Here is a 16,272-nt window from a genome sequence, read left to right as displayed (position 1 = left end):
CTGACTCTTTGTTTCACTGTATCTTCAGATTTTTGTTTTTATTTCATTGATTTTAGTCATATTTAATGACATCTGTATTACACCCTTTCCACAAGTTTCAAAGACCATCATGGAAGATGAGTTAGAAAGACTGTAGGAGCCAGAGGTCAGGGAGGATTACAGCAAACAGTGTCTTCTGGCCATGACTCACAGGTGTTGTGGTCATTGTCCAATATCAAGCCAGTCAACATTAAAGCATGGAATGGGAAGAGTCCTTGAGACCCTATTCCTAACTGATAAGCTTTGGACCAGTAATGGCTTCCGGCAAATTGGGTCAGTTTTCTTTAAGAGTCTGCCCCTGGGGTTATTAAAAATTAATGTAATGAAGAAGATATAAATTGGGCATCACAGATGCAGAGGCAGACTTGGGATGACAAAATGGGAGGAATTGGGTCGTGAATAATTTCAAAATGCATCCTATGCATTTCTCAAACAAGTAGAAATATATTAAAGTATATTCATTAAATTATTATTGTAAAAATGAATTATTATATAGGGATATTTTATTACATAACATTAATGGATTTTGATAACCTCAATGTGTCTGTCAATTCGTGGGTTCACCCACAGAGCATTATCTGTTCTGCCACTAATAGTGTTTTGTTTCAAATGGCAGCCAACAACATGGGAAAAGGTTTTGTTTTCATCAACTATATATCCAATAGAAGGCTAATATATATACAAATTATATATAGAACAAAAAAACCTGTGTATCAAGAAAATAAATAACATAATTAAAAACTAGCTATAGATCTAAACAGAGAAGTTTCACTAGTGGAAATTCTAGAGTATAGGAAACACTTAAAAAGGTGCAGTATCCTTAGTCTTTAGGGCAATGTAAATCAAACTATTTTGAGATTTCATGTTACGTGAGTCAGAATAGATAAGATTAATAAGACAAATGACAGCTAATGTTGGCAAGGATGGGGAGCAAGGGAAACACTCACCCATTGCTGGTGGGTATGCAAACTTGTGCGGCCACTATGGAAATAGGTGTGGCTGTTCCTTTGGAAGCTGGGAATTGATCAAGACCCAGTACACCACTTTTGGCATATACCCAAAGGATGCTTTACCTCCAACAGAAACACTTACTTGCTCAACCATGTTCATTGTTGCTCTATTTATAATAGCCAGAAATTGGAGACATTCTAGGTATTTGTCAACAGATGTATGTATAAAGAAAATGAGGCACATTTATACAATGGGATATTAAAAAAGAAGTTAAAAAAGAAAAAGGAAATCTTGAAATTTGCAGGTAAATGGATGGAGGTAGAAAAAGTCATCTTTAGTGAGCTAACCCTGACCCAAAAAGACAAATATGGTATGTTTTCACTTACATGTGGATGTTAACTGTTGAGTCAAAGATAATTAAGCTACAATCTGTATAACCACAGGTTAGGTATAGAGAAAGGGCCTAGGGGGGTGGAGAAATGTCCATAAAGGGGGAATAGAATAGATTGTTATGGATGGATGAGGAATCAAGTTTGGAACTGGATGGTCAAATGAGGAGGGAGAGAGAAGAAGGGGCAAATAAATATAGGGAGGGAGAGATAAAATTAAGGGCGATTTGAGGGATCTTATGGAAACCTAATAGAGTAGAACCACTCTAAAATATATACATATATGAAAGGGATCTAGATGAAACAGCCCCGCACAAAAAAAACCAAATAACCAAAAACAAAACAAACAGAAACCAAAGTGTGGGGAGACAAAGCCCCAACTGGATATCTCTTGTTACCAAATGAAACTTGCAATACTGGCAATGGGTTACATCTAGTCAAGTTGTAGGTGAAAGGTGTCCAATGGTGATCCCAAACAACCCAAGGTTTTGCAAAGCTATTAGTTGCTCTCCATTTACTGACAGGAAGGTGGGGTTCCTGAAGATGATAATGACACAACTCCTTGAACATGGAGAAATCAAGCTAGTGTCTCCCTAGAGTCTTCATCGCTTATGGACTAGATTTCATGGCACTGAAGAGTACTCTGCTCACTATCAAAGGAGAAAGGTAAACACCAACCCAGCTACAAAACCTCCAATCTAGAATGGTGACTGCATCCAAGATATGCTGGTACAGTAGTGGAACAAAGCTTGTGGGAGTAATCAACCAGTACCTGACTTGATTAAAGGCCCATTCCCTGACAGGAAAGGCATACGCAGCACTGCTTGGCTGGCCAAGAACCTAAGACTAGATAGGCTAGGGTCTATGGGGAAAACAAAATACTACTATTCATCTTAAGGAACATAGTAATAAAATGATTGCTAACAACATCATGCTATACTCATAGACAATTCATTTCTCAGCCATCATAGGAGCAGCTTCCTCCTGCAGCAGATGGGAACAAATACAGAGACCCTCAACTAGACAATATGCAGAGAGGAAGAGAACTTGAACACTCAACCCTAAACTGGACCTCTCTAATCAGACTCCTCAGGACATAGGGAACCCTGTGGAAGAGGAGGTAAAAAGAGTGCCATAGAATATTGTGGATGGCAAGACCACGGTCCATCTACCTAGGGGAAGCACAGATATGGAGTGGAGCCAGATTAACCCTGAGAAAAGCTGCACTGCATGTGTTGCAAGCAGTGGAACTGGAGAGGGAGGAATGCTCCATCCATTTGGAGCCCAGAAGATCAATCACATGAGTGCTGTGGGATGTCTTTCTGTATACTGTGCATATGTGTTTCTCTGATTGGTTAATAGATAATGCTGCATTGGTCTATGGCAGAATGGGATGGAGCCTGGTGGGAAAATCCAAGAGAGATAGGGAAAGGAGAAAGCAGAGGCAGGAGAGACATTAGCCAACTGCCCAAGGAGCAACATGTAATGGGAAGCAAATAAAGCCAAGGAACACATGGTGATACATAGATTGATAGTTATGGGTTGAGTTAAGTTATAAGAGCTAGCTAATAAGAAGCCTGAGCCATAGGCCATATAATTTGTAATTAATATCAAGCCTCTGAGTGATTATTTTATAAGGGGCTCAGTGGGACTAGAGAAACTTCCAGTAACATATTTGTTTCAGATGCTGGATATTGGGTTGTAGGGATTTAATAAGTAAAGCTGGATTTTAGTAATGTTCCCATCTGAATATTATATTTCTGTGCTCATTCTTCCCTTGTGGTGTAAGAAAATATGTAATGTTTTTGGTTTGTTTTTACCAGACCCAATTAAGAGACTTTTTTTCTAAGGGAAGTTGGACTTGCAAAATGTTTTAAGTTTTAAAAGCAAGGGCTTTGCAAATACTGGGGGATACTAGTACACACATTGTCTGTACAAGTCTGTTGAGTTCAACCCCTAGAAATCACCTAAAATCCAGAACAGTGGCACACATCTGTGATTCCTTCACTCACGGCAGAGTAATGTAGGGTTGAGATTGGAAATTGCCTGGAAGCTGGAAGGCCAGCTGGACTAGAGTACACAGTACATCCTAGAAACAAGAGAGACCTGCCTCAACATGGTAGAAGGGGAGAGCCAACTCCTGAACGATACCCTCTGACACGCACAGTGTCCTGGTTAGTGTTCTGTTGTTTTCAGTGAAGAACCATGACTAAAAATAAGTTGAGAAAGAACGTGTTTTTCTGACTTACACTATCATATCACTGTTCATCATTGAAGGAAATTAGGACCAGAACTCAAACAGGATAGGATCCTGGAGGCAGGAGTTGATGCAGACCCCATGTATTTTATGGGCATTTCCTTCTTTAGGTTGGGAAAAATTTCTTCTATGATTTTGTTGAATATATTTTCTGTCCCTTTGAGTTGGTATTCTTCTATCCCTTTTATTATTTGGTCTTTTCATGGTGTCCTAAATTTCCTGGACATTTTGGGTCATGACTTTGTTGGCTTTAGTGTTTTCTTTGACTGATGAATCTATTTCCTCTACCGTATTCAATGCCAGAGATCCGCTCTTCCATCTCTTGCATTCTGTTGGTTATACTTGCATCTGTAGTTCCTATTCGTTTACTCAGATTTTCCACTTCCAGCATTACCTCAGTTTGTGTCTTCTTTAATGTCTCCATTTTTCAAATCTTTAACTGTTTCCCCCACTTGTTTAATTGCTTTCTCTTGGCTTTCAAGGGACTTACTGAATTTCTTCCTACTTTTGGTTTGACTTTTCCTTGATTTAAGGAAAATTTTCATTTCCTCTTTTAAGATCTCTAATATCTTCCTAAAGTCATTTTATGGTAGATATCTTCTGTTTGTTCTGTGTTGGGATGTTCAGGTCTTGCTGATGCAGATTCTGGATATGGAGCCATATTGGTTTTTATGTTGTTGACTGTATTTTTGCACTGGCGTCTACCCATCTCTTTCTCTATTTGGTGCAAGTGGTGTCTGTGTCTGAGGGAGCCTCTCTTGGTCTTATTGATACTCTTGATCCAGTGGGGGCTCTTGGTCTGGTCGATGCTGATGGAATTTTTGTCTCAGGGAACAGCTCTTAGTCCAACTGGTGCTAGTGGGCTCTGTCTCAGGGAGTATCTGCAGTCTTAGCATGTGGTAGATGGTGGTAGTCTGACCTGTTTGCAGGAGTTCTGCCTGCCAAATGGCCTCTTAGTCCAGTCGGGTGCTGGCAGGCTCTGTCTCAGGGAACAGGTGCAGCCTAGGGGCTGGGGTGTTCCGGTATGAGGATAAAGACTCACCTCTTAGTCCAGTAAGGTGCTGACAGGCTCTGTCTCAGGGAACAGGTGCAGGCTCCGCGGGTGGGTGGGATTTGGGGGAGGTGGAGCTTGGGTTACAGGGTCTGATGTGGGATGGTGGTAGACTGACCTGTGTGCAGGAGGTCTGTCTGCCAACTGGACTGAAACCAGAACTGCAATGGATGGTAGTGTAGGGGTGCAGGGTATACCTAGGGACTGAGGTATTCGAGTATGAAGATAAAGACTCTCCTCTTAGTCCAGTCAGGTGCTGCCAGACTCTGGATTCTTGGACTTTCCATTCATAGCCAAATATTGTTGGATTAGCTATTAGCCTGTAAGCCATTCTAACAAATATTCTTTCCATAGAGAGGATCATTTTATAACTTCTGTTACTCTAGAGAGCCCTGAATAGTACACCAGGCATGTAGAGAAGACATTCTAGAGTAGTTTGTGTCTCAGCTATGTCATAAATTCCCAGTGGCCACTTTCCCTTAACCGTTCTTCAGGTGATGCTTTGCTATTGGCCTTCTTAGATCTTGTAACATCTCAACAACAAGAATAAAATAGCAAATGTCCCAAATTTCTCAAACGGAATGCAGAGTAATATAATTAAAAGAGTGTCTCAGATGGAAAGATTCTAGGGTAAATGAGAAATAGAAAGCCTTAGGAATAGAAAGTATTAGCTTTTGTGGACCATGACCATGTACCTACATTCGTAGTAAGATCAGAGGACAATTTCTCAGAGGTTTGTTCTCTCCTTCAATCATGTGAGTCCTAGAAAAGTAACTCAGGTCTGTAGGCCTAGCAGAAGTTACCTTTGCCCACTGATCCGTCTCTCCAGCTGATCATGTCATCCATGGAATTCATAAGCTTTGTATCTGTATTGATGCTTGGTGTGTTTATGTTCTTTATTCATAAAGAGTAGATTCTTTCTACCCTTGTTTGACAGCACCAATTTGTTGTCCCACAGGATTACTTCCTCCACACATTAACTCTGTGATTCACTGTCAGTCTCAGAAGGCAGATCTGGTCCAGGGGAGCTTCATAAAAATAAAGCACTCATCTGGAAAAAACCCTTCCTCAGGACACAGTGAGATCAGCTGTGGTTAAAGAACACTATCAACCATCCCTCTCCTTTCCTAGCCTTGTACAGACATGCTCCTCATGACTGGCATGTCTCTTTTGCTGCAGGCTCTATCCACTCTGGCTGGTGTGAAGCTTCCTCCCAACACTGCTTAGCTGGACCATCAAGAGGGAGTCCTATCCACACCTCCACCACCAGGAGTGTCTTCTCAATTCTGCATCTTATCAGATGGCCCTAATCTTCATTGTCATCCAGGACGAGATGTGACAGATCTGCTCCAACCCTGACAATAAGCGATGCTGGAGCAGGATCTTGAACCCACCAACGCCTTGCATGGATGCTTGACATCCTAAGACAATTAGCATGCCTACGTCATGTATTTGTCTGTACTGGTCTCCTGAAATTTCTCTTTGCTTGGGGGTGATTCAGCCAAACTAATACAGCACACATGGCTAGAAGGACAAAAGTCAAGTGCAGGGTCTGAAGAGATGGCTGCTGCATTTTGAGTAGTTTCTCTCCCAAAGGACCAACAGAGCAGCTAAAAAGCCACTGTAACTCCAGGTTCAGGTGGAATCTGATCCCATCTTCTGGCCTCTGGTGGAATGGCATGCATGTGGTGTGCAGCCCTGCTGCAGGCAAAATGTTCATACATATAAAAGAAATAAACCTTTAAGAAATTGAATCCATTCGTAGTTAAGGCCAAAAAAGTGCCAACATATCTTGGAATTTGTTCTGTCCACAGTCTGGTTTTTCATTGATGCTATATTTTAAGAAAACCAGAGGCAGATATCTCTGGTTTTTCTATTTTTTTATTTTAAATGTTTTATTATTCTTTGTTGGTTTCACATGATGCATCCCAATCCAACTTTTCCCCTTATCCTTTCCATCACATCTGAGCTCTGTCCTAAGCAAAATAAAATTTAAAGGAAAACTGAAAACCCAAATTTACAAACAAACAAACAAAAGAATTAGCAAGGAAGTTTTAGTGTGGCCCAGTGAGTCACACATTACACCCTTTAATCCATACATCTTTTCTTGTAAGTGTTCCTGGCCTCTCTGGCTTCTCTACACTATAGATAATGGACCTTCACTTGTACTCTTCTTGGAGATCCTATTGATGCCTTGTGTCGTAGAGATCCTGCAGCTTTAGATCTTCAGAACTGGGCCCTTTACCTGCTCCAGCAGTCCATGGATAAAGACAATGTTAGGGTTGGATAATTCATAGTCATGGTTCTGGGTTGGGGATACCTGGGATGGTCAAGCTACCTGCTTTCCTTCATCATCTCCACCCAGGCAAGCTCTCCAGCACTGCCCCACCAAGGTCATCCCATGCAATGGGCAGAATGGAGAGAGGCCCTTTGTCCTGTTCTCATGCACTCAAATCTAACTTTCCCACACTCAGAGTAAAGGTACAGCTCTAGTGCTTTGCTGAGGTGATGTACCAGGCCCACAAACCCAGTTCCTACAGTTGGTGAGATGCTGACCCAGCTCTTCTGTTCTCATGCCCAAAGTCCAACTATCCCACCAGCTGAAGGTGGCATTTGCTCAGGTGGGACAGGGATCTTTCCCGTACCCTGGCCAACACAAGGCAGAAGAAGAGGGTAGACTCAGCTCTTCTGCTCTCACAGCCTCAGGGCCAGCTCACTGACACCTCAACCAACAGGGTCAGCTCTACTGTGCTGCTCAGTCCAGGTGCAGAACCCACTCTCCCCAGTACTGCAGTGGGTGAGGGGCAAGTTCAGATCTCATTAGTGCTAAGGCCAGCGAAGTATGGGGTTAACTCTTTGAGTTTCTATCCTGTCTTCAGTAGTAAAAGGAGCCACTGACATCACCATAGACCAAGTCTGTTAATCCAGACATGACTTTTGACAGCAGCCTAGGCCTGGAGGACACCAGGGTCCCTGGTGGCAATACAGGCCACTCAGATCTGTATGGCTCCTGCAGGAACACACAACTTAGACACTATCATGGTCCTAGGTGACAGCCCAGACCCCTACATACCTCTGTGTGACCCTTGGTGGCCATACAGGGTGTGGATATGAACAATGATCCTGGCTGTGTTTGCAGCATGGACCTAGGCATGTTCCAAAGTTGTAGCCCAGGCCTGGATATCACCATGGCTCTGGTTGGCATTGAAGGTCACACAGATTGGCAAGGACCCACCAGCACCATGTCCCATGGTGGTAGCCCAAATTCCAAGCATCTCTGATGACAACAGATGCCTGAGATATCAACAGAGACCCTGGCTGCAGCAGGTCCATGGACCCAGATATGACCCTCAGTAATAGCTACAACCCTGATGTCATTAAACTCCTAGGGAGCAGCACAGGCTTCTAAGACACATATGTCCCATTTAGGGGCATATCCCTTTGACTCTAACATGGCCACAGGTGGTAGCCAAGACTGCAGGTGGCTGCCAGGCCCTCAGTGGTAGAGGCTGCATGGGTATCAACACAGACTCCCACAGCTGTGTCAGGGCCATGGAGAGGACATGGCCCTTGGCAGCAGACCAGGAAGGGACATCATCATGGCTCCAGGTGGCAAGCAGGCCATGGATTTCTCTCATACTCCTTTAGTAAATGTTCTCATTTCCTGAGAGGCTTTACAGCAATACAGTTGTACTTCTCATGAATGTGGTGCACATGATCACATCATGAAGTGGGTATACAGAATGCTATAGTTAGAGATAGCTAAATATATGACCACAAGGATACAGTATGGATACTTTTTCCATCAAGCAATGGGAATCCACAGAGTTGACAACACCATCCACATCCAAAGCCCTGTGTAGCCCTGGCTGCCTGGGAATCCACTCTGTAGCCCAAGCAGGGCACACAAGAGTTCTGGTGTTACAAGAGGTTCTGGGGTACTGGAGTGACACAATACACCTGACCAAAGAAATAGGTTCTAAGACAGAAAAGTTCAAAATCACTTTATTATTAATAAAATTCAGTAATATTACTCAATAGGGGCTTAAAGGGAGCAGTCAATATAAACAGTGAACAGCCTTAGCAAAATACCCAAATAACAACAAGAACAAAAGAAAGAAAAAATAAATAGCAAAATCTCAATCTATAACAAAGAAAACAAACAAACAAAAAACCCAAAGCAACCAAAAACCAAACAAAAAACAATTAAGGCCAGCAGCATTCTCTGCTGCACAGTTAGCAGCACAGACCTACAGCCTGTGGCTGGCCTTGGAAACATGGTAGGAAGGCAGTCAGCGAATGTGAAAGCCTTTTCAAAACTAGTATAGTCATGCCTCCTTCAGGCTTTGTAGGCCAAGCCTTCACCGAGACTAAGGATGAGACATTTTCTAGAGCATTCTTTGTGCCCCTCTGGGAAGCTTTTGATAAATTATCACACACTGCTGATCCTGTAATGTCTTGGTCACTATTTGATTCTTTCAGCATACAGACTCTTGTGTGCTTACTAGAGACCCCACAAATATGTGGGCAGCATCTGAGTACCAAGAAACATCAAAGGGTAACTCAGATGTCTTCTATAAATCCTTTCTCAGGACCAGTCACTTCAGTTCAAGCTGAGAAATGGAGAAATAACCACTGATTTTAAATATGTAGGAAAAAATGTCTAACCCAGGGAATGATGGACTGTGGAGATCTCTGTGGTGCATTATCCTCAGCAACACTTGTGCAGGACATGGAGTCAGCTTCAGCACTGGCCTGGAGAATGAAAAATGATGGTTTTTTGGTGTAGTCTGTCAGGAACAGCTTGACATCAACAGTCATCCATGACAAGATTTCCCTCCACCTAGGGAGGGCTGAGGATTCAGTCAGCTTGCCAAAGCCATCGACATTAAACTGTCAGAAAATGTCTTGCTCACCAACATCTCTACCCTCCATGTTGTTGTAGCCCTCACAGGGTCCACTTGCTGTTGAATGTCAGGGTTCCCAGTAATTATTGTCTCAGGTTTTTCTGTCTTGAGTTCATTTGTGATGCTTTCTTTTCTTCAGGAATCCTGAGTCAACAGACCTATTGATTGGGGCTGGATCACCTGGAGGTCAGATGGTATTTGCCTCACTGGTGAGATCACAGCTATAAGGGATGTCTTCTGAGCAGACCTCGATCTGAGGTGGAGAGCTTCATGGGTTCAAGGCATCTTTGGCTTCTTTGGCCTCCTCAGTTCTCTCAAGATCTGCTATGTGAGAAGGAAAGGCAATAAGAACCAGAAGCAGCCTGACTGCACCACAGGCTAAAAAAAATCAGGGCCTACTCACACTGAAAGCCAAAGTCAGGAACCCCCAGGTCCCCACCAACACCATGTTTGCTGGAGATGGGATGCAAGGGTGGCTCACTTGTCGGGACACTTATTGCTCCTGCTGCAGCAGCTCTGTCTGCAGGAGGCTCTCATCCTGTTCAAACTCAGACTGGAGATTTTCTGACCTAGAGGAGGAAGGCAGTTAGGGAACAGGCCTGGTGGGGACCTTCCATGTCAGCTGTTGAGCCTGAACCAGCTCTAGTCACCTGGACAGTCCAGCATGACCTTTCCACTGAGGTCATTCCCGGCATTCCCCAAGGGAGAAGGGTCAGAGTATAACTGAGCCTGCATTTTATTCTCAGCTTTTAAAATCTACTAGAAGATGAATTGAGCATTACACTGTGCTAGGCAAGAAAGTGGATACATTTCTCCAGTTGTCTAGATACATTATTTAGAAAAATAACAGTGTACCAATATCTGAGTTACAGTTCAGGTCAGATAGGCATGGCCTTGATTAGATACCAGGTGAACAGAGGAATACTGAATATAGACCCTCTAGGGATCCTACAAAATAAAAGCAGTGAAGGATCTGATTATTCCTTCAGTATACAAAACTGCATAGGTTCAACTCCTCAACCCCTAAACCTTCTTACAACAGTAAAATTTTTTCACAGGAAACAGATGCACACTGCAGAGAACCTGTAATCTGCAGGAGTGTGCTGCATGCAGATCTGTGCAAAGGTAGGAACTTCTCTCTAAAGGTGATGTTCTGGATGGAAAATAAAGTGCCAGGAGCACACATGGTCCTCCACCACTAACCCTCCTCCTGCTAGGTTGAGGACTACCACAGGGAGATTTGTTGGGAGACACAGGGGACAAGGTACTGAGAAGATATCAGAGAGCTCAGAAGGGAATAAGGGATACACACTCCCCAGAACACTACGGATCAAACATAGTGTTTCCTGGAGAAGTTCTTGTTGACCGGGCCACTACAATATCCTGAGGTGTTCTTTCCCTGGCTGTGGCTGGGAGCTATTCAGATGGTGGGAATCCCAAAAGGACAGAGATCCAGATACAGGTGATCTACATGGTTCTAACCACTCCTCCAAGCCTGGGCTCCTACCTCATCTCAGTGACACTGAAGTGATGTTGTAGCTTTTCTGCCAAGTCCCTTTGCTGGGTGACAAGCTCCTTCTGCTTCAGCAGGTCCTTCAGTATTTCATCCAGACTCTCTTGCTCCTGTTCATTAGAAGACTGTGTTCTCAGTGGTGGCTTGCTCACCATATGCACACAAACTCATAAACACACACAAGTACATGTGTGCACACATACAAGCACACTCTAATGCAGTAACATGTTTAATTTCCCAGCTAATGTTAATATAAGGAGCAATCACCAGGGATACTGTTGAGAAGAAGATTAACTTTTGTAGGATGAGAGAAGAATACAGTGGCCATGAGAAACAGGCAGCTCAATCATTGAAGTGCCTCTCCTGTGAAACTAATGCACAGACTTGTGGACCTCTCCGGTACTGGTTGGTTAGCCAACCCTGCTTAGGAAGTCCCTAGGCTGTGCAGTATAGGAATGTTCCCCAGCACAGGACAACTGGACCAGCTCACTGGTCTTATTCACTAATTCCCAGTTGGCCCCAAGGTGAGCAACTTCCTCCAAAAGGAACTCCCTTTACCACAGGCTGCCTCACGTCAGAGAAAACTAGAAAACCCAGAAGCCCAGAAACCTAGAGAATTTCCACAACAGCGAGTCAAAATCAACAATTCCTCCCTGTAATGTGATTGTGTCAAGGATTTCTTTGAGCAACAAAAGGCTGATCAGGGCCAAATGATTACATGTATTATTTCATGCTGAACGATTCATGGAAGGGCTCAATCACATTGTACTTTTTCACTCAGTGAATGTAGACATCAAGATAGTTTCTACTTTGAGGCTACTCTGAGGAATGCTGCTACAGCACTAACGTCCCCTAGCTTCTCCTTGGACACCTACTTCATGTTCTGGAATCACTGGTTCACCTGTGAACTGCAGTTTAACTTTCTGAAGAAGAGTCTGTGGCTTCTCACTGTGCTATATCATGTTATACCACCAGCAATGGCTGAGAGTCCTCACTGATCCCAACCCTCCATGAGGCTGATTATAACTCAGAATGAAGAAATTTCAAAAAAAGCAGTTACTGAGTGCTACAGCATGTGGTGAGTGCTTTAGACCATCATGAGCCTATGGTGTGCACTGAGACAGCCCCATTCTCATACCACAGCCTGGCTAGGTAATTTCTGATGAACTTATATGCAGCTAGAACCACATTGTAAGTCAGAATCCCTCAACAAATAAAATCCAGTCCTACCTTCAAGGAAAATGATAACTGAGAAAAGTTAGCCAAGTTGGAAAGAAAGTAGTAGCAGGCAATGCAGATGAGGACAAGACAGGGCACCAGAAGACACAGTGAGCCACCTGACCATTGAGTGTGCAGTCACCATTCATGCAGAGCAGAGAAGGACACAAATCTTCAGTCAGCCTATCTTGCCTCTCACACACCTTGATTGCCACAGTGGTCTCCTCCTCATCTTCCTGTACCATATTTCTTTGGTATGCTCCCAAGACTTTTCTTGTAATAAATATTATTCCCTCTACAAACACCTGAAAACCATTGACTTAGTGTAGTTTTTCTGTCCCTGTGTTCTAGTGAGCTAGGTGGACATGTGGAAAGATGGGCAGCAGCATATAATATTAGATGGATGCAAAGTGAGTGTGCACAGTACTTTTTTCAACAAAGTTGGACTCCATCATCATTAAAGATGTTTCCCATACAAAAAAGTGAACATATTGATGCATCCAAACACATACTTGCACATATAAGCATCCATACACACAGACATACACACACAAGCACTTAAACCTATACATACAAGAACCATAGACACACACAACCAGACATGAGCACATACACACACACACACACACAAAGTGACACTATCATGCACACAAGAGGTGGCAGACACAGACAGAGACACTTAAAAACACAAATATAGGTCCACACACACAGAGATGTACAGAAATGCATCACACAGCTCACACCCAGCACACAAACACACACACACACACACACACACACACACACACACACACACACACACACATTTCTGATCCCAGAATAGCCAGGTAGAAAAGGCTGCCTTTCAGAAAGTCGTCTGCAGCGGGGGAGTGGGTCCATGCTGCTGTCTACAAGACTCTTAGACTCAACCAGGCTCTGCTACCCTGTTCTGCACTTACTTTTACTTTCATGAGCTTTATCTATCCCAAGACTCACTGATCCCATGAGTTCCAAGTTGATCCATCACAGTCTCTCTATTAAACCTACCCTGGCTCCTCCACAGAAGACCCTGCCTAGATCAAGAGAAAGAAAGTGACCCATGGTCAAAACCCAGGAAGTTTTTAACAGTTTGCAGTGCATATGATATGAAAACAGCCCCAATGTCAGTCAGAAGGAGGCCAGTGAAGTGACCTACAGTGTTTTTCAGGAATGCAGCACTCTACACAGCTATGAGAGGGAATCTGTTCTAAGATACAGTCATGCACATGATGTAGTCAGAAACACAATGTCAACAAGAAGATGCACTGTGGGATTCTGTGTTGTGAAGACAATGAGACAAACCAGACATTTCCTGTGGTTTTAAGCTCTGTGCCTACTGTTTATTTTTAAAACATCTGTATTGTTTGACTTTTGTTATTTATTAGAAAATACATTAACATCAAAACAATAAAAGTAAATGAAGAAAGAGAAAGCTACCACATCCTTCCTCTTTCTGAGCAACTGAAACTTGTAGGAATTGGATGAGAACAAAAAAGACAGAAGGTCTACCTTGGAGGACAGGAGATCCAAAGAGTGCTGGACAGCCAGATTAGCCCAAACAGAAAATTTTAGGTTCAGAGAAAGGCCTGAGCTCCAAGGAATAAGAGAGTGAGCAATGGATAACAACATGGGATTTAACTATGTAGCCTCTGAACACACCCACCAACGTACACATTTAGACTCATCTGCATAGATCATACATAGACCACAGAAATCAGAAGTGAGCAGGAAACAATGCACAGGACATCATGCTGAATAAACAGTTGAATTTAGACTATGCACATCAGGTGGTTCAACTGAGACCCACAATACAGCAATGCATCCTTTGAGGCCTAAAACTTCCTAGGGCAGCACACAGCTTATTTAGACTATGTTGAGGGGATTGGGGAAAATGTTCTCTTGAAGCTTCAAATCTGTCACCCCAACCCTCATCCTGTCAAAGTCCTCCCACATGTATAGTCATTTAGGCAGCTCCGGACTGGAAACTCCAGGATGCTCCCAGAGAACTGTCTAGCACCATGCCCAGAAAAAGGACTGACAAGGTGGTACTAAGGCATCTGTCACTATGAACCAAGAGCTTGGCAAAAGGAAGAGAACACATTGGGATGCAGGAAGAAAGGAGAAGACCACATGCCACCCAAAACGTTGACAAAGAGAACCACTCACTTTGCACTGGCACTGGGCTCTAGTCCTTGAAGGCTGCTTCCTACCTGTGATCTCACATGACCTTTGCAAAGCAAATGAGCCAGAGGCCACTGACATCATCAATGAAAGCTTTGTGCTGTTCCCTAAGTACCTCCCTGCATAGCAGCCCTCTGATCATAATGACATGTAGGTGTGTAATATGTGACTGACCCAGCTCTCTCAATGTACTGCAGCTTCTAGCAGAGCAGGTAGGTTTGCTTGACAATTATCCAGATTCTTGCAAGAGGCTAACTCTCCAGAAAGACTTGGGAGTGATCACAAAAATTAACACTTGGATGGTATGTAGGTGGGAGTCTGGATGGATGGGTGGATGGTTATTTGGGTGTCTCTGTGTTTATGGTTGGAAGGTGGGCACCTGCCCCTGCTGCCTCAGTTTACCTGCTGCTGCTCAGCACAGGGGTCACAGATCATCTCATGGGCCTCCTTCAAGAGCCTCTTCAGCTCCTCACAGGACTCTTGCAGTTCAATCTGCTCCTTCCACAGCAGGCTGTTCTTCAGTCTCAACACATGTACATTCTTCTTTAGCTGAGTCCAGTCTCTGAGGACCTGGCATTGGAGGCAACTGTACAACCGCCAAAATATGGTGAGCCCCAGAGAACCTTCATTTGCCATTCCTACCCCCAAATACCACCAACTGTGAAAAGTCACAGACCCCCAGACAGCCCAAGAATGGAGCTCTCAATTGCCAAGTCAGCATCACTCAGAGGCAGGCCAAATCCAGAGAATAACCAAATTCCAGAGAGATTCAAACTACTTCTGAAAACCCTGATGCCAAAAGGGATCCTGTGCCTCTGAGAACAAGGTGCAGCCCACAACTGTGCTTAACTGATCATGATATTGGGAAAAAAGCAGCAGGTAGAGGGAAAACACTCTCAGAAGGAGGGAAGAAGTCCCAACAGGAATAAATTCAGCCTACAGGTCCCATGGTAACCAGGTCTGTGAAGCCCCTGCGAGTGCCCAGAGAACCTGGGCTGCCAGACATCCCCTTCATGGTGCAAACCAGTTTTCTGTCTAAGGCTCCCAAGGCTGGCAGAACAATGATGGTAGGGCCTCAGTGTTTTTCCACACTTAGCAAAACTGAGTCCAAGAGGCACAAGTCCAAAGGCCACAAGGCAGGCTGCTTGCTAAGAGGCAGACAGGCTGGAACCAGAGCCCTCACTTTGGGTCAAGGACAAAGAAGGGCAGAGACAGTTCCTCTCAAGATAAATCAGGCACTTACCTGAAGGATTCAGTCTCCTCAATCAGCCCCGTGCACTTGTCCAAGGCATCAATGATCTCTATGGGAAATTTTTGCAGGTCAGACATCACCTGCTTATGCTCCATTTTGAGCATCTCAAGCTCAAAATTCAGCCTGTGGTAGGACATGGCCCAAGGAGAAAAGAACCTCATGAACACAGGCCACAAGGATTACATGAATAAGGGTAGGTCATGGACTACCCCAGACCAATGGATGCCACAGCCTGGCACTTACACATTGGGACATCCTGTTGCTTACTAAATTTCCCATCCTGTCCCCGAGCCAGAAGATGCGGCTGGTCCAAAGAGAGGTGCTAGGGATACATGAGCACCCTCAGTGGGCCTAGAGTTATAGATAAGCTCTCTAAGAACTTCCCAGGAGTCTGTGCCACATATCTGGGCCCACCAGAAACCTATGATGACATTTCTCCTGTCTTCACAACAGGGATTCACATATCTTGGTGTCTATTGCTGCACAGAGGACCAGA

At 43.9% G+C, this 16,272-nt stretch overlaps 1 protein-coding gene across 7 annotated transcripts in view; it reads right to left on the bottom strand.

The window, feature by feature from the left end:
* Nucleotides 1-8,674: 8,674 nt before the first annotated feature.
* LOC131901450 (disks large homolog 5-like) overlaps nucleotides 8,675-16,272 on the bottom strand; it is a 122,809-nt gene continuing 115,211 nt past the window's right edge. Inside the window, exons 3-6 of one of the 7 annotated variants that reach the window (XR_009376569.1) lie at nucleotides 15,768-15,899; nucleotides 11,102-11,217; nucleotides 9,604-9,918; nucleotides 8,675-9,442 (exon numbers count right to left, since the gene is read on the bottom strand). Coding sequence is in view for 1 of the 7 variants with exons in the window: in XM_059252602.1 (XP_059108585.1) it covers nucleotides 15,070-15,094; nucleotides 15,768-15,899 (157 nt within the window). In the remaining 6 variants the exon portion in view is untranslated. Of the gene's footprint in view, nucleotides 9,443-9,603; nucleotides 9,919-10,609; nucleotides 11,218-14,907; nucleotides 15,095-15,767; nucleotides 15,900-16,272 lie in introns of those variants that run through there. The other 6 variants (XR_009376568.1, XR_009376572.1, XR_009376570.1 and 3 more) reach the window with 6 other exon arrangements.

Source organism: Peromyscus eremicus, unplaced genomic scaffold (assembly GCF_949786415.1).
Source record: "Peromyscus eremicus unplaced genomic scaffold, PerEre_H2_v1 PerEre#2#unplaced_83, whole genome shotgun sequence".
NCBI lineage: Eukaryota > Metazoa > Chordata > Mammalia > Rodentia > Cricetidae > Peromyscus > Peromyscus eremicus.
The sequence above is the reverse complement of the archived record's forward strand: the minus strand, read 5'-3'. Positions and strand labels throughout refer to the sequence as shown.